Consider the following 27,277-nt stretch of genomic DNA (forward strand, 5'->3'; position numbering starts at 1 on the left):
CCAAAAAAAAAAAAAAAAAAAAAAAAAAGAAATGTGTTAATCCGCCATCCCCTCTGTGAAGCTGATGGAGTGGCGGGCTGCCCCCACCCACACTCCCTGACGCTGCTTAGATCTTTGAACCAGGCTGGAAAGCCTCCCTCCCTCTCCTTCAAGCTAGCCATAGCTTCCACTCCCTACCCCCTCAAAAACACTCAAAGCAGCTTCCAGGGAACAACCAAGCCAGGAACTCCTGTCTTAGGCAAAGGGAAGGGAAAAGTCTATGGCAGTTGTCTTTTGTTTATTTTGCTTTTTTTTCGTTTTTGAGACACAGTCTCACTTTGTAGCCCAGGCTGGAGTGCAGTGGTGCAATCTTGGCTCACTGCAACCTCCGCCTCCTGGACTCAAGTGATCCTCCTGCCTTAGCCTTCTGAGTAGCTGGGATTACAGGTGTGCATCACCATGACTAGCTAAGTTTTTATATTTTTTTGTAGAGACAGGGTTTCACCATGTTGGCCAGGCTGGTCTTGAACTCCTGACCTAGGGTGATCTGCCCGCCTCGGCCTCCCTATGGCAGTTGTTCTTAACCCTGGATCCCAACAGGAGGGCTTGTTAAAAAAGTACAGGTACTAGGGGGCACAGTGGCTCATGCCTGTAATCTCAACACTTTGGGAGGCCGAGGTGGGCAGATCACGAGGGCAGGAGTTCAAGACTAGCCTGACCAACAGGGTGAAACCCTGTCTCTACCAAAAATACAAAAATTAGCCAGGCATGGTAGCATGCACCTGTAATTCCAGCTACTTGGGAGGCTGAGGCAGGGAAATTGCTTGAACCCAGGAGGTGGAGGTTGCAGTGAGCCGAGATCACACCACTGCACTCCAACCTGGGTGACAGAGTGAGACTCAATCTCAAAAAAACAAAAAACGTACTGGCCAGGTGCAGTGGCTGATGCCTGTAATCCTAGCACTTCCTGAGGCAGGCAGATCACTTGAGGTCAGGAGTTTGAGACCAGCCTGGCCAACATGGCAAAACCCCATCTCTACTAAAAATACAAAAATTAGCCCAGTGTGGTGGCAGGTGCCTGTAGTCCCAGCTACTCGGGAAGCTGAGGCAAGAGAATCTCTTCAACGTGGGAGGTGGAGGTTGCAGTGAGCTGAGATCACACCACTGCACTCCAGCCTGGGGAACCAAGTGAGACTCCATCTCCAAAAAAAAAAAAAAGGCTAGGCATGGTGGCTCACGCCTGTAATCCCAGCACTCTGGGAGGCCAAAGCAGGCGGATCACCTGAAGTCGGGAGTTCAAGACCACCCTGACCAACGTGGAGAAACCCCATCTCTATTAAAAATACAAAAATTAGCTGGACGTGGTGGCACATGCCTGTAATCCCAGCTACTCTGCAAGGCTGAGGCAGGAGAATCGCTTGAACCCAGGAGGCAGAGGTTGCGGTAAGCTGAGATCGCAACACTGCACTCTAGCCTGGACAACAAGAGCAAAACTCCGTCTCAAAAAAAAAAAAAAAAAGTACAGGTGCTATTCCAGACCATGTAAGTCAGAAGACCCGGGGTGGGGTGGTATTAAAACAATAATCTCTGCTCTCTGACTTCCATCAGATTCTGAGATGTGTCCCACAAAGGGTTAAGCACTAACAATGGCTACACCATTTAGTGAACCAGGCAAGTCCAGAAACTCATTGTGTAAATTATTATACTAGCTCCCCAGGCCAGGCTCAGGACTTCAGGGCCAAAGGATAGAGAGCTCTGCTGGGATGCCATAGGCAACAGAAGGCAGCAGGCTGAGTTCTCAGGGGCAGCTCCACCTTTTCCTTCTACTGCTTTAAGGAGATCCCAGGGCAGACTTCAGGCTTTGTGCACTTCCACCAAAAATCCTAGCCCAGCCGCCCAAGAATCCTGGGGCCCATGCCTTCAACTCTCAGCTTGGAGGCCAGCACTCACTCCCCTTTCACTCTGGCTGAGGGAGGGGCCAGCCATTGGGCAAGGGCCAGATGGGAAGCTGGGCCTCCAGGCCTTAGCCCTGTCCAGGGTCCTGACTCCTGGTCAAGCGCTTTCTTCAGCCCTGAGGCACCTCACTTGGTGTAGAGTGCCCCTTGACTCGTGCCCTTAGGGTGCACTGGGAAAGGGCAGCTCCTGAGAGGCCATCACAGGGCATCCCTGCCTATCTCACCCAAACCCAACCCCAGCCCTTTCATAGGTTGGATTCATTGTGCCCACTGGCTGTTCTATGCTAAGCACTCCTGGTCCTCAAACCCCCACCCCATCACTGCCCACATTTAGAGATGAGGAGACAAGTGAACCACGGGTTCCATGGCTCTGCAGTCACCAAGGAGGGGGTTTCCACAGCACACACATCACTCCATAAGTGTTCTCACTGGGGACTCCTGCCACACTAAGCAAACCACATGACCAGCCTGACAGCCACCCCACAGGCTTCATACTCTAGGGGACTGAGTAGATGGGGTTCCCAGAACCCCCTTCACCAGGGTATCCAAAGCCCAGGCTCAGCAGACCATAAAGGCCCCACCCAAGCCATTCACAGAAAGAGAAGAGAGCAGCTCGTGAGGAGATTTAGTGCAAACATTCTCTGCCGCCAAATCCTCGCTTTCATCTCCGCCCTCTCATGAGCCAAGTAACTTGGAAGCTTTCCTTGATGGTTTCCTCTCTGCCCCAAGATAACGGCTCAACCTTGTCACTTAGGGGACCAGGAGAACCTCTCAGGCTGCTCTCCAGCCTACTGTAGGAGGAAAGCCTTGTGCTCGGCAACAGTTCAAGGGTTCTGGGCGGGGAGGACTTCATTGGCCCTTCTAAAGCCCAGGACTTGAGGTGGGGAGGTGTCTCCTAGGCAGACCTCAGAGCCTGTGGAGGCTCCTGGGCTTGGACCCAGGGCCATGTGGAGCCAGTCCCCAGCAGGGTTGGGCATCGATACTTGTACCATGGGTTTGACTATTTTTAGGTGTGGAAAGGTACAAAGGCTCTGGGCTGGAAAACCCAAGAGGCAGGGGAATTTTCTGCCCCATGCAAATTGCTCTTTCTTCTCAGCCTCCGCTGACACCTGTTTCCTCCCAGGCAGGCCCAATCCTGGGTGCAGATGGCAGCCTTGCGCCTGGGAGGTGGCCCCTCCTCCCACTGGAGATTGGAGGAAGCAGAGCAGGGGCAAGAGACTGGCTTAAGCTCCTCGTGGAGTCAAAGAGATAAGCCAGCGCTAGGAGCTCCCCAAAACTTTCCCATCCCACTTCAACTTGAACAGCTATGGTAAACAGGAGATAGGTGGATTCTCGAAAGGCAGGTTCCTCATGTCTGAAATGGGAATGACAATTCTTGCCTTCCAGGACCAGGAAGGCACATAAAGGTAGCTACTGTTTTACTACTTCAACCATAGCAACTGGGGAGCCCCTGTAGTTCTCAAGACTGGGGTGAGGCTAGGCGCAGTGGCTCATGCCTGTAATCCTGACACTTTGGAAGACCAAGGCGGGAGGATCGCCTGAACTCAGGAATTTGAGACCAGCCTGAGCAACACAGTGAGACCTTGTCTCTACTGAAAAAAAAAAAGACAAAACAAAACAAAAAAATTAGCTAGGCATGGTGGTGTGCACCTGTAGTTCTAGCTACTCGGGAAGCTGAGATGGGAGGATCACTTGAGCCTGAAAGTTTGAGGCTGCAGTGAGCCATGATTGCACCACTGCACTCCATCCTGAGTGACAGAGGGAGACCCTGTCTCAAAAGAACAAAGGAAAAAAAAAAAGACCGGGGGTGGGGAAGGTCTCAAACAACCAAGAGCCAGCAGGGCTCCCCAAGGCCCCACCTGCCTTTTGCTTCCTTGGCTGCACTTAAGCACATCCCATCCCCTTACCAAGCAGGGCTACCCCAGGAGGGCAGTCAGAGATTCAGCACTGTCCCGCCCCCACCTCCACCTCACCCCCAGCACTGCATCCCCCTCCTGTAATGGTATTCCCAGAGGAAACACAGTCTGTACCCTACCCACCATGGGGCCATGGAGGTCAGGCTTGGGGGATGGGGCATCAGGTCTCAAAGAATTCTGCTCCCACCTCCCCAGGGGAGAGTCCTAGGGGAGGGCAGCTCCTGGAAGAGGCAAGGCGGAGTCCTTTTTCAGATGCAAGGATCTGCGGAAGCCCCCCTCTAAGGGCTGGCTAAAGACAGTGGAGCCAGGACTGCACCTGTGGTGAGGGAGCACTGAGGAGGGGCCAGCATGGAGGAAAGACATCCTCCCCAACCCATGCCGAGGGCCTGCCACCAAGCTCTGGGCCTTTCTGCCCTTGGCACTGTGAGCCCCAAGGATTTAAGGTTTTGGCTAAAGGCCTTGGCATCCTCACTTTCCTTATTTACAAGAGGACTGAGAAATTCTGGGCTAGTTTTAATGGTTAAAAAGGAGCATCCAGCCCCAGTGCCTGGCTATTTCTTGGCTGTAGTACAGTGTCCTACTTAAGAGCCAGGATTGGCCGGGTGCAGTGGCTCATGCCTGTAATCCCAACACTTTGGGAGGCCGAGGCAGGCAGATCACCTGAGGTCAGGAGCTCAAGACCAGCCTGGCCAACATGGTGAAACCCCGTCTCTACTAAAAATACAAAAATTAGCAGGGTGTGGTGTGCGCACCTGTAATCCCAGATACTCAGGAGGCTGAGGCAGGAGAAGCATTTGAACCCAGGAGGCTGAGGTTGCAGTGAGCTGAGATCGCACCACTGCACTCCAGGCTGGGGAACACAGCGAGCCTCAGTCTCCAAAAAAAAAAAAGAACCAGGATTAAGACCCTCCATCCTTGGCTCCTGTAGCCCCATCTGTGCCAAAGGCTTCTTCTGTGGTCAGTGCAATGAATGCCTCGTGGTATTAGCACTGAAGACCTAAAAGAAGGAGCAATAGGGCCCTAGGGTGGGAGTTTTTTTCAGGGACCTCAGGAAGGAGGGTCCAGGTGTCCAGGAGTCTACCCACCCCCAGTGCTCTTCTCAGTTCCAGAGGCCATAAACCTCTACCTGCTGTAACAAACATCCCAGGTCAAAGTAAGGAAGGCTTCAAATGCAGATGCCTGTGAAATGGGTACAAGGAACCTATGATTAACTGGCTCTGAGGACCCCATCCCTTATCCATGCGCCAGCAAATCCTTATCACTCTTGGCTTAGCCTACAAAATGTCACAAACCCTACTGCTTCTCATTCCACTGCTACCACCCAACTCTAAGCCACCACTGTTTCCCTGCTGGACAACTGCAACTCTCCCTTCTCTCACAGCAGCCAGGGGGAACTTTCACTAAAACATCAGGCTGTGTCATTACCCTGTCTGAGATCCTTGAAAGGCTTCTCCCCTTGCTCAGATCAATTGGAATACCTTCACAACAACCTGGAAGGCTGAGGGAAACTGGCCCCTACTCCCCTTCATTCCACTCGGCCACACTGGCCTCTCTCTGCACTGCCCATGCCCTCTGCGAGAAATGCCCTGCCCCTGTCTCCGCAGGGCAGCTCACTCTCATTCCCCACAGATCTCTGGGAGCTCATCACTACCCACCTCGGAGGGCTTCTTTTCGTTCTGTCGGGGCCAGCCCGACTTGGTGCTGCTGGGCAGTTTGGAGCATCTTGATGCGGATGTAGATGTCACATGACCTGCAGAGAGAGAACAGTCTATTAGGGGTCCTGGAGGGCCAGGAGCACCACCCACTCATGCTCAAGAATAGGAAGCTTCTAAGCAAAGCCCCGGCTAGAATGTTCAGTGAGCACCTAGTGGACTACCCTTGCTCTGGGCCTCAGTCTCCCCACTGATGAATGGGGACATGAAGCCTCCTCTACTCGCCAACCAGAAGGGCTGGAGAAATCAAAGGCTGTTACTGGGGCTCAGTATTAGTATAATGTGTGACCCCAGACAAGTCCCTGGCCCTCTTTGGGACTCTGCTCAAAGAGAGCTGGAATAAGCCTTTCATGCCCACTCTTCACCCTGCCCCAGGTTAGGTACTGTCCCAATACTCTGGGATGATGCAGTGGGTATTCAGAGGCAGAGCAGGGCAATGGGAAGAGAGATGCTCTGAAGCAGATCCAGGCTACCAGCGGAGTTCTGACCCAGCCACTTACTAGCTTGTCACCCCAGGCAAATGATTCAATCTTGCTGAGCCTTAGTTTGTTCTGTAAAATGAGGACAAGAGAACACCTACCTTCAAAGGGCTGTTGTGAGGAATAAGTGGTATCATGCCTGTAAAGTCTGAGCACAGTCCCAGGCACACAGTGATTCCTCGGTAAACATTAGCTATAATTATTAGGGTCTAAGGCCCTTGCTGGATGACAGGGCTGTGGCCTCTACCCCTATGAATCAAAGGAGCAGCAAGATACAGGGAGACACTATGGTTTTGGCTGAATAGGAGTAGCAGCCATGGGTGGGCACAGTGGAGGGGGCTGGTGGGGAGCCTTGCAAGTACCTGGCCCTCTCAAAGGGTTCCTCTGCCTGCAATAAAGTTAGAAATGGAGGATGTGGTTTTTGGTTCTACTGAGCCAGGCCACAGGCAGCATGTTGTAGCCACAAAAGGCCAGATACTGTGATCTCCTGCTGTAGGGAAGAAGGGCTGGCCAGGTAGGATGCCAGAGCCAAGCTGAGCAAACAGAGCCTAAAGGACAACAAATGAGACCTGGAGGTAGGGACAGGGCTGAGACCTCCTTGGTCATCCTAGTGGATCTACCCTTAGGCTTAGGCTTTTGGGGGGCTGTGGAACTCTGGGAGCTAGGAGGGGCCTTGGTAAGCCCCCTAATCTCGCTTGCTCATAAGTGTGAAGAAACAGGTCTAAATTTGCACAGCTCCATGCCCGGCCTCCTTGGCAGGTCAGCCTCTTCCTTAGCCTGGGCCTCCAGCAAGGCAATCATTGCTAGATGAGATCTTCCTGGCAGCACAACCCTCCTACCCACAGCAGATGGAACTCCTTACTCCAACAGGCACAGGCAGGCCTGGCTTTCTGGGCACCTGAGAAGAGCTGCCTTATGACCTAGTACCAGAGCCTTCACTTGGCATAAACTTCTCTTCTCCAAATTTCAGGGGAGGCTCCCTAAACTTCTTCTGCTGCTTGATAATGCATTCCACACACCCCTCCCCGCAACCATCACATCCAATTGACTCGCCAATCCACACACAAGTCTAACTCTGGGATTCTATTGCCAAGATTCTATGAAGGTTGGGTATCTTCATTGATTTGTTCAGCAAACATTTACTGAGCACCTACTATGTGCCAGATCATAGCTGGGGATATAGTGGTAAGCAAGACAAGAGACCTCTTACCAAGGAGCTTACCACTGATTGGGAAATGATACTTATCCAGTAAGTATGATAAAAGGTGACTGGGTTTGTATCTGTTGTATACGGACTTTCTATACGGGCCTTGACTTAATATATAGAGAAGCCCAGAGGGGAGCCAATCTGTTCCAACCAGAGCAAAACAAATGGAGCTGGGACCTAGAGGGTAAGGGGGAGTACAGCTGGGAGAACAAGGCCTTGGAGGTCATGGAAGGTGCAGGGACTTTTTTAGAAGTGGAGAAACCTGACTTAATTTATGCTTTCATCAACATGCCTCTTAGTGAAATTAAGACCATAGGGCAGCCTCCTCCCATCTGGGCCTGATCACTATTCAAATACTTTCCCTGTAGGAGCCCAAATTGGAAGGCCTTACTGTCAGTGGTGTCAGAGTTGTCACTGCTGATGGAGTATTTTCGCCTCTTCTCTTCCATCTGCAACAAAAGGTAAGCCCATTATACTCACGGATGGCTTGGGAAATCCTCAGCCTCTCAGAAAATCACCCCATAACCTACCTCCCCACTTATTCCACTGCAGAAAGAACAGAATAAAGCCCTGCCCTAGCCTTCTTCTCTGCCAGCATCACCCTCTCCCACCCATCCACAGAGGCCCTGGGATTCTAAAAGGCTGCATCTCCCACCTCCTGAGCCCAGAGCCCTCGGTTAAGCAAGGGTCTAAACAAAGCTGTTGTAGAGGGAGAGGACATGGGGGTGTCACCAAGCAGAAGCTGAATAGTGACCATGACCTGCCCAGTCCCAGCTGCCACCCAAGGACACTCAGACCCACCACTGCAAAGGCCTCCTGAGCCACAAGTCCTCTAGGGATGTTAAGAGGGTAGAGGACAGGAAACAAGACTGATTCTTCCAGGAGGACTGTGCTATCGGAAGTTAGGGACAAGCCAGCACAGACAACACTGAGGGCCTAGTCCTGTGAGTGGTGGTCAGCAGTGTACAGAAGCAGGAGAGAGGTGGGGGACACTCCAGAATGAGTCCCTGAGACACATCAGGCCCAGGGTGACTGGTCCTGGGTTGAGCTACCCTGCCCTCCTACTCCCTATCACCCTTCCCAGATAAAAGTACAAATAAACTCTACCTCAACTGTAACATCTAACTTCACAGTATTAAGGACAACTCTCACAGAGGCCTCATACTGAGCTCACACAGAGTCTTCCCTTATCCACACCATCTCCTGTTCTAACCAGGTGAGCTGTGAGCTCCATTTACAAGTGAGGCCAGGACCCTGTCCTGCTGGTAAGTGGCTGAGATGGAACTGAATCCATAAGGTCTGATCCCCAGGCGCATGCTGAGCTGCCTTTGTACCCTCCATCAGCTCCTGGCTGCTGAAAGTGTTTTCCCACCACTGTTTCCTATAATCCTCATGAGTCCCAGGTGGCAGAGCCTGCTCTCATGCCCTCAGAGGGGAGCACAGCAGGTGGTGCGTTAACCTGCTCTGGGTCTTACAGCTCACCTGTGGCTGAGTCCTAATGTGGGAACACGTCGGGGGCTCAGGGTTCAGAGCACGCTCCCCTCTGTTCCCTGACTGACTCCCCACAGCAAAGGATAGGGAGGAGTCTGTGTCAGTAGAGAAAGCCCTGGCCGGGTGCGGTGGCTCAAGCCTGTAATCCCAGCACTTTGGGAAGCCGAGACGGGCGGATCACGAGGTCAGGAGATGGAGACCATCCTGGCTAACACGGTGAAACCCCGTCTCTACTAAAAATACAAAAAACTAGCCGGGCGAGGTGGCGGGCGCCTGTAGTCCCAGCTACTCGGGAGGCTGAGGCAGGAGAATGGCGTAAACCCGGGAGGCGGAGCTTGCAGTGAGCTGAGATCCGGCCACTGCACTCCAGCCTGGGTGACAGAGCGAGACTCTGTCTCAAAAAAAAACAAAAACAAAAACAAAAAAAAAAGAGAAACCCCGCTGCCCAGCCCATCTGCACCTAACTCCCGCTGCCCCCAACCCCAGTCCATTCCTGCTGAGCCTTGGGATGCCACCATCTTACTGCAGCCCTGCAGAGACTAGGGAGCATCTGCTCTCTAAGGTGGGTTTGAACACCCAGATCTCTCAGCTGACCAGGATGGCCCTCCTGCCTTGGACTTGATCTTAGCCGGGAGCTTCTCTCTACCCCAGTGCCCACCACCAGCAGGATCAGGATGGCAGGAAGACTCATTGAGGCGGCTGCTTGCCACCCAGCTTCAAAGGTGCCGCCGGTAAAGTGCCCTCCAGAGGCTGAGGTTCCAAGGGACACTGTGGTACAAGCAGCACAAAGGCAGGAACAAGGATGGCTAAGACTGCTAAGCACTCATGGTGGCAGGAGGGGGTCCACAGGGACCTCAATGAGTCCTTAGAGCAGCCCTTTGTTACACGCATATACCATGGCTGCTTCCCTTTTGCAGAGGAGGAAACAGAAGCTCAGAGGTTACGTGACCTGCCCAAGATGTCAGTGACTGTATTTGATTCAGGAGACCGTGCTCTTGACCTTCTGACTTCTCTGCCTCTGCGCAGCAGAGTACAGACAGCCCAGCAACCCACAGCTGCCACCCTCACTGCCTTCCAGTGTCTGTGTGTCAAGGGCATGATACCTGTAATCCCAGCACTTTGGGAGGCCAGGGCTGGAGGATCTCTTGAGCCCAGGAGATCGAAACCAGCCTGGGCAATGTAGTGGGACCCATCTCTACAAAAAATTTAAATATTAGCCAGTTGTGGTGGCACATGCCTAAGGTCCTAACTATGTAGGAGGCTGAGTTGAGAGGACAGCTTGAGGCAGGGAGGTCAAGGCTGAGGTGAGCCATGATCGTGCCACTGCACTCCAGCCTTGGTGACAGAGTGAGACCCTATCTCTAAAAAAAAAAAAAAGAGAGTGTGACAAAAGCTGACTGACAGAATCCTGACTCCTGATACTAGCCTACGTCTTCCTCAGCTCAGCCCAGCCCAGCTCAGGGCAACCCAGCTTTGTCCTGACATTGGTGGGTGGAGTGGGGGGGAGGTGCTAAAAGTGCACCCACCCATTTTCTCTTGTAAGCCTGTATGCGAATTCCATTTCTCTTCATTTCCTGCAAAGAAGGCACTTCCGAGCCAGCAACTCCCACAGCATTAAAAGCAGGAGTTATGGATTCAGGGGTGATGGGTTCAAATCCTAGCTCCTCTCCTCACAGACCAGGGACCTTGGGAAAGACTTACCTCCCAGAGGACATAAACTGGAACTGGCTTTTTACACAAATGTCATGAATTTAAAATGTTGGCAACTGAGTCAGAATTTTTACAACACTTCGAAAGGGCCAAACTAAACACATCTGTGGGCCAGAATCAGCGGGTGGGAATAAATAAGAACAGCATAAAGCCCTCAGCACAGTGGCTAGTTATCCATATGGGTGCCAGTTAGTAACAGCATGGCAGCCTTGGACCAGGTCGGAGAGTCCTGGAGGAAGGGCTCCTAAAAAAGAGGCAGGGACCTTACACAGTAAGGAAGGTGCCCTAGAAAGGACTCCTTGACTGCCCAGGGACCAACAGCTGAATGTCAGCATGCGGACCGACACATTCTGTGGTGGTTTAATTGTTATAATAACTAGGCTTGAGAGGGAAGCCACTGTTTTGTGAGTGCAGCTTCTTTCCTTTAAACCAAGTCTTCCGAAGGCCTCCTTGCTCCAGCGAGCTCCCACTGTCACAGTGGCTAATGAGGCCTGGGACCGCACTGTGTCAGTTTTTTGCCCCGTGGATCACCCTCCTTGCAAACTCAGCAAGAGGGACAGGGAGGACTCCTCTCCCAAAGCTGAAATCCAGGACTGCAAACACACGTGGGGGTGGAGGTGCTTAGATGTGATCTTGGCCTCTGGTTTTTCCTCTCCACTGGCTTCCCCCATCTCCTCCAAAGCAAGGTCTGCTGTGGGAGATTTCAGTGTCACAAGGCAGTTGCTTTCGAGGACAGAAAGTGCTCCTGAAATCCTACCTATAAAGGAGACTCTAGGAAAGAAAGGATCTCCTTTTCCTGCCATTTGCACTAGTCTATTGGCACCTCTCATGCAACCCCCAGCATGGAGACACATGTAGGAAGCTCCCCTTCAAAGTGTGGGTGTCGTAGAGTCCCCTCAATGAAGCAGAAGCCCACAGCCTCTCTGTGCATCCTCGGCCCCACCAAGTCCACTAGGCTCTGCCTCCAGAACACGCCCACTTTCTTCCTACTGTCACCACACTGGTCCAAACCAATCTCATCTCTTGCCTGAACCACTTGTTCATCTCCCAGCTTCCACTATCAATTCACCCATGTCCAGGCTCCACACAGCTGCCAGAGTGATGTTTAAAAAGTGTAAATCAGTCCGGGTGTGGTGACTCACACCAGTAATCCCAGCACTTAGGGAGGCCAAAGCAGGCGGATCACTTGAGCCTAGGAGTTCAAGATCAGTCAGTGCAATACGGCAAATCCCTGACTCCACAAAAAATACAAAAGTTAGCTGGGCATGGTGGTGTGTGCCTGTGGTCCCAGCTACTGAAGGGGCTGAAGTGGAAGCCAGGAGGTTGAGATTGCAGTGAGCTGTGATTATGCTACTGCACTCCAGCCTGGGTGACAGAGTGACACCTTGTCTCAAAAAAAAAAAACAGAAAAAAAAAAGCCGGGTGCGGTGGCTCATCCTTGTATTCCCAGCACTTTGGGAGACCGAAGCGGGCGGATCACTTGAGAGGTCAGGAGTTCAAGACCAGCCTGGCCAATGTGATGAAACCCCATCTCTACTAAAAATACAAAAATTAACCAGGCGTAGTGGCCGAAGCCTGTAATCTCAGCTACTCTGGAGGCTGAGGCAAGAGAATTGCTTGAACCTGGGAGACAGAGGCTGCAATGAGCTGAGACTGTGCCATTGCCCTCCAGCCTGGACAACAGAGTGGGACTCAGTCTCAGAAAAAAAGGTATAAATCAGAAGCCGGGCATGGTGATATGCGCCTATAATTCCAGCTACTTGGGAGATGGAGGCAGGAGGATCACTTGGGTCCAGGAGTTCAAGGCAAGCCCGGGCAACACAGCAAGACCCCATCTCTAAAAAAAATTAGAACAAAATAAAAAAAATTTTTTTTTTTTTTTTTTGAGGCGGAGTCTTGCTCTGTCACCTGGACTGGAGTGCAGTGGCTGGATCTCAGCTCACTACAAGCTCCGCCTCCTGGGTTTACGCCATTCTCCTGCCTCAGCCTCCCGAGTAGCTGAGACTACAGGCGCCCGCCACCTCGCCCAGCTAGTTTTTGTATTTTTAGTAGAGACGGGGTTTCACCGTGTTAGCCAGGATGGTCTCGATCTCCTGACCTCGTGATCCGCCCGTCTCGGCCTCCCAAAGTGCTGGGATTACAGGCTTGAGCCACCGCGCCCGGCCAAAATAAAAAATTTTAAAGGCATAAATCAGATCACATCATGCCCCTACTGAAAATCTTTCAAAGGCTTCATAGGTCAAAGGACAAATCCTAAGCTCCTGACCATAAGACCCTACACAGTCTGGCCCCTGCCACCTGGACAAGTTCATGTTCACCACCATCCCCTTCCTCACCACCTTCTAGCCATGCTGGGCTCCTTTCATTCCCTTGAACAAGCCAAAGATTCCATACTTCGAGACCTGTGCACATGCTGTACTCCACTCTGCCTGGAATATTCTTCTATGTGGTCTATGCATGTCTGACTTTTCAACCTTCAGGTTTAAGCTTCAGTGTGGCCCATGTCAGTCTATGCTCATCAGATTATCTGAAGAAATTCACCACCACCCAGTTTCCACGGAACACCCACCCCAGCTGTGCTTGTTGAGCTACTTGTTGCATGTCATTCTCCTTGGGAATGTATATTCCATGAAGAGTAAGGAGCATTCCATCTAGACTCCGGCCAGGACCCCAGAGACATACTAGGGAGTGCTGAGTGTGTTCTCGCTCCCTCCCCCAAGAAGTGTTGGGACCACACAGTCCAGCTGGCCTGCCTGTGGCTTGCAGGAACAAACACCCAAGATTTCGCCCTTGTTTTCACAGCCTGCCTTCCCCGTCTTAACCTCACACATTTTCCAGGAGGCTTTATTTGGTTGGGCTCCTGGCTAATGATCAATGTCAACTCAGTAATAGGGCAGCAATTTGGTGGCAGATGTTTTCTTGGCAGCACTAGTGATTGGTCTTAGTGGGGGCCTCAGGTCTGGACTTAAAACACCAATGCCCAATGCCAGCCCCCTTTAAAGACCTCTCTGCAAATAAACTCAAATAAACACCCTGGGCCTCCATTAACGCCCTTCCAGCTGACCCTGGGAACAGTGGGCCTTTCAGGCCTGCCACTACAGCCACTCCCTGGGCAGTTAAAACACCCCAACCTGGCCTCCAGCCTCTCCTCTCCAGGGGCCACCAGGCCTGGCCTGCCCGCCACCACACAGCAGGATTTCGTCCTCCTCCTTAAAAAAAGGGGAAAAAAGGGCTTTCAAGCAGGCAATTTACCATTCCAGACACAATCTTTCAAAGAGAAACAAAAACTCTCCCTGTCTGAGGCAGACCACTAAGGCGTGTGTGTAATAAGATGCTAATACAATTTAATGATATTTCGGCTGGAAAACCTGTCCTCAGAGCCTCCTTGTGTTGCGAAGGCCAGACATTCAGAAAACAAGAGCTGCGCACTCTTAAACCGCTTTAAACAGGGGTCACAGCCCCACTCTTTCGTATCTCTCATTAACTTTAATGCCTTCTCAGGGACAGTAATTGCAGTTACAAAAATGATTTTGTACACAGAGTAGAGGGCTGCTGCCTGGGATCCTCCAGTCGGCTTCCTGGACCTGCTTCTCCAACTCGAGAGGAGCCTGAACCCTCTTCCAACACCCGGCACTGCCTGTCTGCAACTTCAGGTGTCCCAGAGGGGACCCAGCTCCCCTTGAAGATGCTGCCCACACCCACCCTCCAGACCAGTTCTGGGGACGTACCGAGGGGGATGGGATGGTGGGAGAATGAAAAGACTCTGTCTACTTTGTTCTTCAGAACCTTCTCACCCTACTCTTTGCCCCAGAGAGGGCAGAGCTCTGTCCACTCGCTCCCATATCGGCTGCGCATTGGCACCTGCAGGATCCTTCTGATCCCTTCTGCAAAGAAGGGAGCTGGTTTTCTGGCCTAGCCTAAAGGTGAGAGATCAAAGGTCAAAGCTGCATCGGGGCCCTCCCCAGGTATAATAAGGATGACTAATACTAATGACGTGCTTATCACATGCCTGCTTTGGGCTTAGTCTTTTTTAGGTAATCACTTATTCTATACATCCACCATAAGATAGGTACTGTTATTAATCCCATTTGCAGAAAGTGCTCCTTGTAACAGAAGGAACTGAGGTATAGAGCCATTATGACAGTTGGTAACTGCACAGCCAGGATTCAAACCTAGGCTGTCTGACCCCAGAATGTGTACCTCACCCCAGTGGGCTAAAGTGCACAGGCCTACAAGTTCCAGGGTGTGGGTATTCCAGATTCCTATGGGCTGTCTGAAAGGAGCTTTGAGCGGACCTATAATTGTAAGCTTTTGAGCCACATGGTAAGGGTACTATCTGGAGGACAGGGCAAGCCAAGGGTATCCCGCTCCCCAACTCTGACCTGGCCTCCCCATCAGAGAACCTAAAGGGAGAACTGTGAGGTCCCAAAGAGCCTGCTGCATGTGCTATGAAGAATTTGGACTAGAAGCCTCTTACCTGTGTTGTGAGCATAGGACAACTGCCTTCCCGTTAAGAGGAACACTAGGTTAGAGCCAGAATACGCTGCCTCTCACCCTCAAGGATGTGGGGGTCAGTGTCCAAGGCCTAACTTCAATACTCTGTGGTGCATCTAGGGCCTGGGGACTGACAGTCCCACCTCACCAGTCAATGAAAGCTAAGTGGAGATTTCTGACAACCTCTTGGACCACTGATACTGGCTCTTTAGCCAGGCAATTTAGGGAAAGGAAAAGTATTTTGGACGAGAAAACATTCTGGAAACATTTGCTGCATCCTGAGCCCAAACAACTCTATATCCTTAAACACTTCACCTCCAAAAGCGCTGGGGGGACCCTTGGCCAAACAGTTTCAAAACCAACATTCACTGCAAGTCCTGCTGCCTGGGGCGAGGACTTCCCTCTGTGAGGCATTTGCTGCAGAACCAAATGCTTTTCCACTCAAAACAACAGCCAATAGCACTTGGGACAACCTAGTGGGCTCCAGATCAAACAAACATCCCTTTTTTCCCCTACCATGCAAACTTGCTCAATAAATTATTCGCCCACTTCGGATCAAAGCCTGTTTTTGCAGCCTGTGACCCAAAAAGCAAATAGCATCTCTTAAACATGAAAGCCCTCCTCCCTGCCTGGGCCAGCTTTAGTACTCATTCCTTCCCCTTACAGTTATTCTGTTGTTATTTTCCTCCTCTGCTTGTTTCCTCCTCTGCGAGTCCCAACCCGTCTAAGGAAGATGGGACAAGACGGATGGTGCGTTCATCTGGGGCCCTGAGGTGAGAAAGAAAGTCAGAGTAGGGGAGAAGCCTGGGAACCCAGGAAACAAAGCCAGGCCCGGTTGGCAGCTCCATGCTCAGTCCTTTTGCCAAATGTCCTACTGGGAATTTTACCAGTGAAGGGAGGGAGTTAATGCCACTCCGAGAGGAGGGGCCAGGCGGCTCTACCACCTCCCAGACCCAGGACTCAGTTTGCAGACATAAATGCTCACCGGACAGCCTGTCTGGGATCAGAGCTCAAGGCAAAGGCATGGCAGCAGGTCCCACTCAGCCCATTCCTAGCCGCTTTGGAACCGCTCTGAATGGAAACATGACACCTCTCGATGACCCCCTACAAACTCTGACCAGGGATAAAACTTTGTGCCTCAGGATCCTGCAGAAGATGAGCCAGGGGTGCTAGACGCAGTGGCGAGGTTTGGAAATCTGCAGACCAGAATCGCCGGCCGCAGTGTGCCTTCGGCATAGGGCAAAGACATCCAGTGACCCTTCACCTCCCCCAGCCTCCAGCAAGAGGCCAGCAGCCAAGCTGGTAAAGAAATGCCCAGGCCAGCGGCAGCGGCTGAGGGGATTGGGAGGAGAGTTGCGCGCGCCTCCAGCCCGCCCCTGGAGGCAGTCCGCGGGACCGCAGGCTGGAGGCGCGCCGGCGTGATTCCGACCGCGGGAGCCGGGAGGAGGAGCCGGAGGAGGCTGCGGGGGGCTCCGGCCCAGGCGAAGGAAGGGCAAGAGGCATTTCGGACCGGGGGCGGCGCCGGGAGGTGGGTGGGCTTGACACCCAGGTCGGGGGAGGGGTTTAAGAGACGCCGGGAAGGGCAGCCGAGCCCTGGGGCGGGTGGGGGGGGTAGCTGTGTGTAGTAGGGGACAGGGCTGGGCCTCTGGAAGCTACAGTGAAGCCTTCCTGGCTGTCTCGCAGGCATCCCCATCCTCCGGCAGAACAGCTGCGAATCGCCAAGTTGACCCCTCATCCCTTCGCCGAGAGGAGAGGGTGTCTCAGGACCCAGGGATGGGCGGGAAGAAACCATGGGGAGCCACAAGTCTGCACCCAGGCGGGGAAGAGGCGGGCGGGCGCCGCTCCGCAGGCGCAGGCGAGTGGGTGGGAAGAAGGGAGGGAGAGGGAGGAAGGAGGTGAGGCCGGGAAGATGCCACTGCCGGGGGCGGGGCGGGGCCGGGGATCCGGCAAAGGGACTGCAGCAGCGCTTGGTGGGGGCGGGGGCTGCAATGTCACTCATTTGAGAGTCAGGTGTGTGCGTCCCAAACGGGGTCCGCCACAAACCGGCATCTTCCTGGTACCACCCAGGGTGCAGGGCCCGAGGCAGAGGGCAGGGGACTGCGGATCCGTCCCTGAAGCGGGACGCGAACCGGCAGAGTTGGGAGAAGGTAAACAAGGGCCACGCCCCCTGCCGTCGCCCCGCGGGCGCGCACCCGCCGCTCCGGCAGCCGCCGGTACATTTCCACTCTCCCAGCGCCTCTCCCCAGCTGGACTCCCGCGCGGCCCCAGAGGTGGAGGCTGCCCCCGACCCCAGTCCTCACCCCTGGCGCCGAGGCTCCGCACCCTCCACACTCACCTGCAAAGGGTGTCCCCCGCCCCTCCAAAAAAAACTGTCTAATTTGTGCATAGCCTCCAACCCCAGTAGCCGAGCATGCTGCCCCCGCGTGCAGCGCCCGCGTGCACCGGGCCCGGAGAGGGGGCGACAGGGCGGAGGCGGTGGCCCCCGGAAGGTGTCTGGGACCGGACCGGCTGCACGTGAGCCCAGCGCGAGGTCATGTGCACCGGCTCAGCCCGGTTCGGCGCCCGGACGTGCTGCGTATCAACAAAATGAAACTCGGGGAGACAGGAGGGCAGATAGCTCCAGGTTCTCAGAGCCCCCGCCCCGGCCGCTCGACCTCCCCACCGTACCCATCTCCCGCCGCAGCCCCTACGCCCGACCGGAGCCCGCGGGGCAAGTTGCAGCCCTGACGCACCCCCGCCCGCCCGCGCCCCCTCGCCGGCCCGGGGGCGCTTTGCCGCAGTCATTAATAAAGAAGGTCGCCAAGCTCACCCTTCCAAAAGTTGTTGTTGCATGCGCCCCTCTCAGCCTCCCCGCACTGTACTCTTTAAAACACGACTGACCAACATGCGCAATCTCTCTCCCCTGTGCTGTGCATCCCCCCCCCCTCCGCGCTGGCTTCCTAGAACAGGCAGCCAGCAGGAGAGAGAGGGAGCGAGCGAGCAAGAGAGAGCGAGGGAGCGAAGAGCGCTGGCAGATCGGTTGCAAAAACACCAAATAACGTCGTGGAGATGCGCAGGGCCCATCCGCCGGGGGCTGGATCTTACCTTGCTTCGCGGTGCCCCCCTGACTGGCGCTGCCCTCGGCTACGCGCCGCTGCAGGGACCGGCGCGGGAAGGATGCTCCCGAAGCCGGGAGCTCCTGGGGCCGGCGCGGGAGGGCGGGGGGCGCGCATCCATCCGGGGTCGCGGCGAGGGAGGCGGCCCGGCCCGCGGCGTCCCCGGCCCCACGCCCCCCGCCGGGGATTGTCGGCCCGCCGGACCTGAGCCGGTGCCGCTAGGAGTGGGCGCAAAGTAACTCCATGGACGCTACTCACCCCCCCAAAAAATAGCCTCCAACTGCGATGGCCGCGGTCGGCACCATTCACCAACCCCCTGTGTATGTTTCTGTTTCTTTTTAAACCAAGACTTCCTTGTGATCTCTTTAGAAAAAAAAAAAATGTGTTGGGGTGGGGGTGGGGTGGGGGCGGGCAGGAGGAGCGAGGGAGGGGGAGTAGCCACTTTTTTCTTATTCACTCAGATCTCCGTTCCCGACACCCCCGTCGCCGCCCCCCCACCTCCCCGCCCAGTTGTTTGGCTCCGGCGGGGAGTCCAGGTAGCGTTGCGGGCCCCGTGGGGGGAGGGTGACCTGCCTCACCGCCCCCACCACCACGCCTGCCGGCACCCTGGGCCCGGACTCCCTATGGACTCTGGGGCGCCCCCAGCCCGCCCTGTCCCCAGGGCCGGGCCCGAGCGGCGGCTGCGCCCGTGCAAGTCCCATCAGGTCTGCTCACACTTCACACACTCACACACATACCCCGCCCCTCCACTCTTTCACTCACACTTTCTGCTCACACCCCGCCCCCTACGCGCCCCAGACCCGGGCGGCGCCCCCCGCAACCTTAAAAAAAAAAAAAAAAAAAGCAAGCTTATACTTAAAAAAATCTTTTGGCGCCATATTAATGACGTACTTAAAATTTGCCATTTCTCCCTGCGTCAAAAAGACGTTTCTTTGCAAATAACAGCCTGGAGGCGACACTCGCGGAGGGAACGAGGTTTGCACTGAGCACCCCGCCCCCCGGGGCCCTCCAGCGCTGGAAGACCCTCGCCCTAGGCCCTGCTTCTGAATCGCTGGTTTTAAAATGCGAATCGAATAAATCGCGTGGCGTTTTGCAGCGCCAGAAGTGAGCAGAAAGTGCTGGCAGGAGGGGAGTGGAGGGGCGCACGCGAGTCTTGGGGAGGGGGCGCGGCCCTCCTCCCCGCACCCACTCCAAATGGAAAACTAACATTCCGGGCGGGGGAACTTGAAATTGTAGGCGACCTCAAGAAAAGAGGGGCGGTCCGTAGAGAGGGTCCCCATTGGGCTCGTCGCCCCCTCCCCCCTCCCGAGTGCCTCCTGGCGCCTAGCGCTGCCCCGCATTTCCGGGGGGTGGAGAAGGCAGTGATGGGTGGGTGGGTGGCTGGTTGCACATCCTGGCCCCAGTAGGATTTTGCCCCAGGGCGACCCCTTCCTCCTTGCTCTTCCTTCCCATTACCCCGAAAGGGTTAAAAACCGAGGGGTAACTTCCAAAGGCTGGCACATGGCGAGGAAGCGGGGCGCCCCTCTCCCCACCCTTCGTCTCCTCGCCCCTCCTCCTCCGGCTCCACTTCCCGACTTGACCTTGTGGTGCACAAACAGTGCGCTCGGATCCTCGCAGTTTCTGGAAGAAGAGCCTGCGCTCGCCAGGCGGGCGGGCTCTCGGGCTGCTAGCCGGCGGTGGCGGGGCCTTGGGTCTGTTCCCGGAGCCGCGGGCCACACCCACCCAACCCGCTGCGCCCGCCGAGCTCACCTTCTCTCGAGGAAGGAGAAGGACTGGCCTCCTGGTCGGGGAGGAATCGGGGGTCAGGCTTCAACCTCCTCGGAATGCCTCTGACTGGGGAGGGGGTGGTCTGGCCTCGGGAGGCGGTTGTGGGGAGCCTGGCCCAACATCCCCAAAGCATCGTGGCCAACTTTTTCTTCCCCCTCATGCTCGGCTGCCCCTCAAAGATTATCCAGTAATTTTTCAGCTCACCTTTGGCTTTGAAGGCATGTGGGTGAGTTGTGAATGGACACCAGAGTCGCCTTCCCTCTCCAAGACTGAAGATTGTTTATTCTTCCTTACCCCTCCACCCCCTTCCATGGGAAGATAAATATTCAATTTACATAAGATGACATTTATGTGACAATTAAGAAGATTCCCCGATGGAATGTTGTGAACACATTTGCTTATAGGAGAAATAAATCTAATAATAAACAAACTCATAATAACAGCACAAATCCTCTGACAGGGCGGATTGTCTACCCAACAAAGAGGGAGATGATGGATGCTGAAATAAGCAGTTTTTGCAACAAGAAAGAAATATGAGCTCAGAGTCACTGCAACATTTCTTCCTTGGCCTTCATTCACAAAATCTGAGGATAATTGTCTGGCAAGAGGATGGTCTGGGTATTACCTCCCAGTTAGACCTGGCTGTGGCTCTCAGTGGTCAATTGGTGGGATTTTTCCCTACCCAAGTTCTGAGTCTGGAAACAGGTGTTGTAGGCTTGGAGTGTGTAACAAAATGGTTAAATACTTACGTTCTAATCCTGGCTTTGCATTTTGGAAGTTGTGTGATGTGGGCAAGTGAATTCATCTCCCTAGATCTCTTTTTCCTTTTGGGTAGAATGGGATGGTTGGAGGGTTGCTGAGGCCATGTGTGCACATATACATATATGTATGTATGTACATATACATGTGGTATGTGTAAAGTAGCAACTGGCACAGGGTGCATAGTGCTCATTAGCACTTTGCCTGGTACCTAAGTGGGGTTTTTCTTGGAAGGGTGAAATTGTTCTCTGAAGCTTGATGGTCAAAGTCCAGATGTCCATTCTGGGGTGGGAGTGAGGGTACCAGTTTACGGTGGCGCAGTCTAAAGAGGTGACCTCCAGAGATGGATGAGGGAGGGGTGACCATTTAAAGTGCACCTGCCGTGTACTGGTGATTTTGTAAGCTATTCCATCTCATCCTCCCCCAAACCCCTTCTTACCTGTTCAGAAAGGTTTAGTAACTTACTGCAGCCATATGGCTAGTAAGTGCTGACAGAATTGGCTCCTATGTCTAGCTGACCTTGAGACCTACGTGGTTTCTATTTTACCACACTGCCAGAAAGAAAAAGTATTACTATTATTGGTTTGATTGGGGATGGGGGGATCTGACTGCTGTCTTGGCAAGAAGAATTTTATGAGCGGCACTTTGCTTCTGAGGTGGTTCCCTGACTTGGGGTGAGACCCAGGCCTTCTAATGAGCCCTTAAAAATACCTCTTGCTTAGGACTGGAAGCCCTATCAAAACCCTTGGATTCCCGCAGCTCTTTGCTGCTGCTTAAGGTTAACCTTGGAAGCTTTAGCAGAATGATAACGATAAAGCTAATTGTAACTCCTTAATCTTTATTAAAAGTCTCACAAATCATTCATTAACTTTTTTTTCCCCCTTTTTCCACAATCTCTACTTTGGATGTAATCATTCATTAACTTTTTACAGGAAAGAAATGAGAAGAAACAGAGTTCTTGAGATGTAATCCTTCATTTTTCTCAACAAGCCTCCCGTATGCCAGGCACCATTCTTGGTGTTGGGGACACGCACACACACAAATAAGTAAATAAATAGGGGTGGGGCAGGGAGAGCATCAGGAAAAATAGCTAATGCATGCTGGGCTTAATATCTAGGTGATGGGATGATCTGTGCAGCAAAACCACCATGGCACATGCTTACCTATGTAACAAACCTGCACATCCTGCACATGTATCCCAGAACTTAAAAAAAAAAAAAAGGTAAAAATGTTAGCTGCTAGAGTGAGCAGGTTATTAAAATTGGACATGATTTTATTCTAAACTCCAAAATATAAAAATAACTATATATTATGCTTGAAAGTGATTAAGTGCTGTGGAGAAACTCTTAAGTAGGAAAGGGTGATACACAATGTGGGAGTGCAATTTTAAATAAAATAGTCAGGGAAGTTCTCACCGAGAAGACAGTCTTTGAGAAAAGGAGGTAAAGAAGTGAACTGTATGTGGGAGTATGTGTGCATGTACATGGGGGAAGAGAAGCCAGGAGACCACAGACTCTCCTCTCCATGGGTCTGTGGATAGAATTCAGAGAATCCTTGACCTTAGACGAGAAAAAAATTACAACTTTATTTTCACTAATTAAAATGTAGCATGTTCTTCAATTATGAATACAGATAACAAGTCAGTGATGCCAGCAACACCTGTGACATTATTGCTGGTAGAAATCACAGATATTTTCATATCACTAGAATTGTTGCAAATATCTTAAAATATTACACTTCACGAGTAATTTATTGAAAAAATATCATTTTACTCATCACTACTCCAAAATCATGGTGCTAGCTCTTGTAATTTAATGAATTAATAGAGAAGCACATATCTATGTTTAAATATTTTGAGAGTTGTATTTCAATACAATTGGTTTTCTTTATAATTTGTGGAACTTATTTTATGGATTTAAAGATACTCTACTCGGAAGGAGTCCACAGGTGTCACAGACTGCCAAAATAGTCCATGGCACATGCACAAAAATGGTTAAGAACCAAGGTCTCTAGAGACCAGCAAGTGCAGTGCCTCCGAGGCAGGAATGTGCTTAATATGTAAATGAAAGAGATTATATAGGGCCTTGTAGGTCATTGTTAGGAATTTGGCTTTTGCTGGAGTGATAAGGAGAGTTTTGAGCAGAATACTGATGTGATCTGACCCTGGGTTTAACAGGTCTCTTGGCTGTTACATGGAGAACAGATTAAAGAGGCAAAGCTGAAGCAGGAAGGCCAATTAGGAGACCACGTGAATAAACCAGGTGAGAGATGACTGGACCAGAGCGGTAGCAATCGAAGTGGTGGAAAGCGGTCATTTATGTTTTGAAGGTAGCTCTGACAGAATTTGCTGATGGCGTGAGAGAAAAAGAAAGAAACCAAGGACAGTGATAAGTGTTTTACCTTGAACCAATGGAAAGATGGAGTTGTCATTAACTGAGATGGAGGAAACTGGAAGGAGTAGGTTTTAGGGGATTAGGAGTTCAATGTTGGACATATGAAGCTTGAGATGCCTATTGGACATTCAAGTGCAGCCATTGACAGGCAGCTAGACATGAAGCCTCAGCTCAGGGGCGAGGTCTGGGCTGAAGATGTCATTTGAGAGTGGTCAGTGAGCATATGGATGGTATTTAAATTTGAGATCACCAACTAAGTGAACAGAGAAAGAGAAGGGGCTCGAGGATGGTGCCCTTCAGCACTGCAGGGTGAAGAGGTCTGGAAGATGAAGAGGAATCAGCAAAAGTGTTGTTAATGTTGTTTAAAAAAAAAAAAAAAAGCATTCAAAGAGGTAGGAGGAATATCCTGGAAGCCAAAGGAAGTGAGAGAGAGTTTCAGGAGGGAAGAAAGCCTTATGTCCTAAGCTGTGGAGGGGTCAGACAAACTGGAGGCTGAGAATTGATCATTGGATTCATCAACATGGAGGTTACTGGTGTCCTTGACAAGAGCCATGTCAATGGAGTAATGCTAGCAAAAGCTTGATTGAAATAGTTCAAGATAGAGAGGGAAGATTTCTAGTCACAACTTGTTCTCAGATGCTAGCTGAAAATGAGATGTCCTCTGTATATATTTATCTGTGAATGTGTATAGAGATGAATAACTCTGTATCTGTAGAAATTCAGCTTTTGTTGAGGATCTTCTTTTTTTTTTTGGAGACGGAGTCTCGCTCTGTCGCCCAGGCTGGAGTGCAGTGGCCGGATCTCAGCTCACTGCAAGCTCCGCCTCCCGGGTTTACTCCATTCTCCTGCCTCAGCCTCCCGAGTAGCTGGGACTACAGGCGCCCGCCACCTCGCCCGGCTAGTTTTTTGTATTTTTTAGTAGAGACAGGGTCTCACCATGTTAGCCAGGATGGTCTCGATCTCCTGACCTCGTGATCCACCCGTCTCGGCCTCCCAAAGTGCTGGGATTACAGGCTTGAGCCACCGCACCCGGCCTTGTTGAGGATCTTCTATGTACTAGGCATGGTAATGGATGCTACAAATACTGAGAGAAATAAAACACATTAATTGCCTTCCAGGGGTCACAGTCTAGCAAACTTTGTTGGCACACGAAATACACACAAATCAATATACATGACTAAATACACATAGTCACTCTAGACATCAGTTTTTCTTGTGTAATAGACAATATGATTAAAACTATGAATTCCGGAGTCAGGCAATCCTTTGTTTGAGTCCTGCCTCCACCATTCTCCAGCTCTGTTACTTTGCACAAGTCAATCAACTTCTCTGTGCTTCAGTCTCCTCCTCTGTAAACTAGGGATGCAATGAACTTTAGTGTGGATGGGGTGTATGGGAAGCGTGTTAAAAATGCAGATTTTTTTTTTTTTTTTGAGACAGTTTCTTGCTCTGTCACCCAGGCTGGAACGCAGTGGCACGATCTGGGCTCACTGCAACCTCTGCCTCCCAGGTTCAAACGATTCTCCTGCCTCAGCCTCCCAAGTAGCTGGTATTACAGGCACACATCACCGTGCCCAGCTAATTTTTATATTTTTAGTAGAGACAGGGTTTCTCCATGTTGGCCAGGCTAGTCTCAAACTCCCGACCTCAGGTGGTCCACCCGCCTTGGCCTCCCAAAGTGCTGGGATTACAGGCGTGAGCCACTGTGCCTGGCCCCAGCCTTTTTTTTTTTTGAGATGGAGTCTCACTCTGTTGCCCATGCTGGAGTGCAGTGGCACCATCTTGGCTCACTGCAACCTCTGCCTCCAGGACTCAAGTGATTCTCCTGCCTCAGCCTCCTAAGTAGCTGGGATTATAGGTGCCACCACCATACCCAAGTATTTTTTGTATTTTTAGTAGAGATGGGGTTTCACCATGTTGGCCAGGCTGGTCTCAAACTCCTAACCTCAAAATATCCGCCCGCCTTGGCCTCCCAAAGTGCTGAGATTACAGGCGTGAGCCACCATGCCTGGCCAAAAATTGCAGATATCTGAGCCTTATCCCCAAAGGTTCTCAGTAGGCAGATCCGGGGCAGCACCTGGAACTTCTTTTTCCAATTAAAAAAAAAGATCTGCAGCTTTTTATTTTTTTGAGATTACAGGAGCCTGCCACCATGCCTAGCAAATTTTTTAGTAGAGATGGGTTTTCACCATGTTGGCCAGGCTGGTCTTGAACTCCTGACCTCAGGTGATCCACCCATCTTGGCCTCCCAAAGTGCTGGGATTACAGGCATGAGCCAATGCACCCAGCCAACACCTGCAGCTCTTAACAAGCGATTGGTCATTCATGATGTACGTGGCATTCAACCACACTTTGTGAAACACTTTGTGAAACACTAAGAGCATGTCCACATAATTCCATGCACTGGCCTGACACTCAGTCATTGCTCATTAGACAATAGCTATTCTTCCAGGGGTCCTGATTTGGAACAAAAATTCTTTTATTTTAGTTTTGTAGAGATAGGGTCTTGCTCTGTTGCCCAGGCTGGTCTTGATCTCTTGGGCTCAAGCATCCCTCCCGCCTTGGCCTGCCGGAATGTTGGAATTACAGGTGTGAGTCACTCCACCTGGCTTAAAAAAAAAAAAAACAAAAAAACCAAACAAACAAACAAACAAAAAATATATATATGTGTTTTTTTTTTTTTTTCTTTAAGACGCAGTTTCACTCTGTTGCCTAGACTGTAGTGCAGTGACGCCATCTTGGCTCACTGCAACCTCCGCCTCCTGGGTTCAAGTGATTCCCTTGTCTCAGCCTCCTGACTAGCTGGGATTACAGTGTGCACCACCACACCCAGCTGATTTTCTTTTTCTTTTTGAGATGGAGCTTCGCCCTTGTTGCCCAGGCTGGAGTGCAATGGCACGATCTTGGCTCACTGCAACCTCCGCCTCCTGGGTTCAACTGATTCTCCTGCCTCAGCCTCCTGAGTAGCTGGGATTACAGGCACCCACCACCATGCCAGGCTAATTTTTTGTATTTTTAGTAGAGACCGGGTTTCACCGTGTTGGCTAGGCTGGTTGTGAATGCCTGACCTCAAGGGATCCACCCGCCTCGGCCCCTCAAATTGCTGGGATTACAGGCGTGAGCCACTGTGCCCTGCCTAACTTTTGTATTTTTTTTTTAGAGATACGGTTTCACCATGTCGGTCAGGCTGGTCTTGAACTCCTGACCTCTAGTGATCCACGTGCTTTGGTTTCCCAAAGTGCTGGGATTACAGGCGCATGCCACTGCGCCCAGACTAAAAATCCTTTCAAATAACTTGCAGTATATGTCCAAATGCAGAAGTCCAGCATACCCTAAAAACCCTAAATTGAGAGAATAGTATAAGATTGGTTCAACATACATTCCCTGAATACTTATTGCTTGCTATGTTCTGACCTGGGTCGGTTCACCCCTCCTTAGGCAACCTGGTGGTCCCCTGCTCCTGGGAGGTCACCATACTGATGCCGAACTTAGTGCGGACACCCAATCCACATAATGAACTACCACACAGAACTCCTGGGCTCAAGCAGTCCTCCCGCCTCAGCCTCCAGAGACTACAGGCACGTGCCACCATACCCGGCACTTACTATGTTCAAGGCGGTATACAAGGGTTGGAAAGAGACAGAAAGTGTCTGACTCAACAATTTGTCTGAGTCATCAAGGTAGGCGGAAGCCCCAGATGTAGTTAGCCATCTCCCCAGCAGCCCACCTCTGTGCCAGGTGAGAAGTCCTCATTTGGGTTCTAGACCTGTATTCACACACTCACTGCTTAGGGCAATGCTTGTCCAACTACACTATGCACACAAATCACCTGGGATCTTGTTCAGATGCAAATTCTGATTCATTAAGTCTGGGAGAGCTAAAAGTCTGCATTTTTTTAAGTTTATTTTTTAATTATTTTATTTTATTTCAAGCGATCCTCCTGCCTCAGCCTCCCGAGTAGCTGGGATTACATGCACACGCTGCCATGCCCAGCTAATTTTTTGTATTTGAGTAGAGACGGGGTTTCACTGTGTTGCCCAGGCTGGTCTCGAACTCCTGAGCTCAGGCAATCCACCTGCCTCAGCCTCCCGAAGTGCTAGGATTATAGGCGCAAGCCACTGCACCTGGCCTTTTTTTTTTTTTTTTTTGAGACAGGGTCTCACTCTGCCGCCCAGACTGGAGTGCAGTGGTGCAATCACAGCTCACTGCAACCTCGACCCACCTCCTAGGTGCAAGAGATCCTCATGCCTCAGCCTCCTGAGTAGCTAGGACAGCAGGCATATGCCACCATGCCTGGCTAATTTTTAGAAGTTTTTGTAG

At 51.9% G+C, this 27,277-nt stretch overlaps 2 protein-coding genes across 11 annotated transcripts in view; one reads left to right on the forward strand and one right to left on the reverse strand.

The window, feature by feature from the left end:
- JADE2 (jade family PHD finger 2) overlaps positions 1 to 19,762 on the reverse strand; it is a 58,170-nt gene extending 38,408 nt beyond the window's left edge. For 4 of the 10 annotated variants that reach the window (XM_026454514.2, XM_026454513.2, XM_026454512.2 and 1 more), the window contains exons 1-3: positions 18,028 to 18,392; positions 7,640 to 7,697; positions 5,506 to 5,600 (exon numbers count right to left, since the gene is read on the reverse strand). In XM_026454514.2, the coding sequence (XP_026310299.1) occupies positions 5,506 to 5,600; positions 7,640 to 7,697 (153 nt within the window). In that variant the 5' untranslated portion in view covers positions 18,028 to 18,392. Of the gene's footprint in view, positions 1 to 5,505; positions 5,601 to 6,062; positions 6,114 to 7,639; positions 7,698 to 15,607; positions 15,831 to 17,752; positions 17,949 to 18,027; positions 18,395 to 19,618 lie in introns of those variants that run through there. The other 6 variants (XM_026454515.1, XM_026454510.1, XM_026454509.2 and 3 more) reach the window with 5 other exon arrangements.
- Positions 9,414 to 18,059, forward strand: LOC116418781 (translation initiation factor IF-2-like). The gene is made up of 6 exons (XM_031935508.1): positions 9,414 to 9,470; positions 14,261 to 14,351; positions 14,708 to 14,772; positions 16,313 to 16,471; positions 16,627 to 16,798; positions 17,011 to 18,059. The coding sequence occupies exons 1-6, from the start codon at positions 9,414 to 9,416 to the stop codon at positions 17,820 to 17,822; spliced, it is 1,356 nt and encodes a 451-aa protein (XP_031791368.1). The 3' UTR covers positions 17,823 to 18,059.
- Positions 19,763 to 27,277: the final 7,515 nt, after the last annotated feature.

The sequence above is a fragment of the Piliocolobus tephrosceles genome, chromosome 4 (genome assembly GCF_002776525.5).
Source record: "Piliocolobus tephrosceles isolate RC106 chromosome 4, ASM277652v3, whole genome shotgun sequence".
Taxonomy (NCBI): Eukaryota; Metazoa; Chordata; class Mammalia; order Primates; family Cercopithecidae; genus Piliocolobus; species Piliocolobus tephrosceles.

Bases quoted from the DNA above. Each gene is read 5' to 3' on its own strand.
- LOC116418781 (XM_031935508.1), top strand. From the start codon at position 9,414: ATGGCAGGAAGACTCATTGAGGCGGCTGCTTGCCACCCAGCTTCAAAG. The intron at 14,352-14,707 runs GTTTTCTGGCCT...TGGGTATTCCAG, and splicing joins TTCTGCAAAGAAGGGAGCTG to ATTCCTATGGGCTGTCTGAA. The intron at 16,472-16,626 runs GTGGGTGGGCTT...GCTGTCTCGCAG, and splicing joins ACCGGGGGCGGCGCCGGGAG to GCATCCCCATCCTCCGGCAG.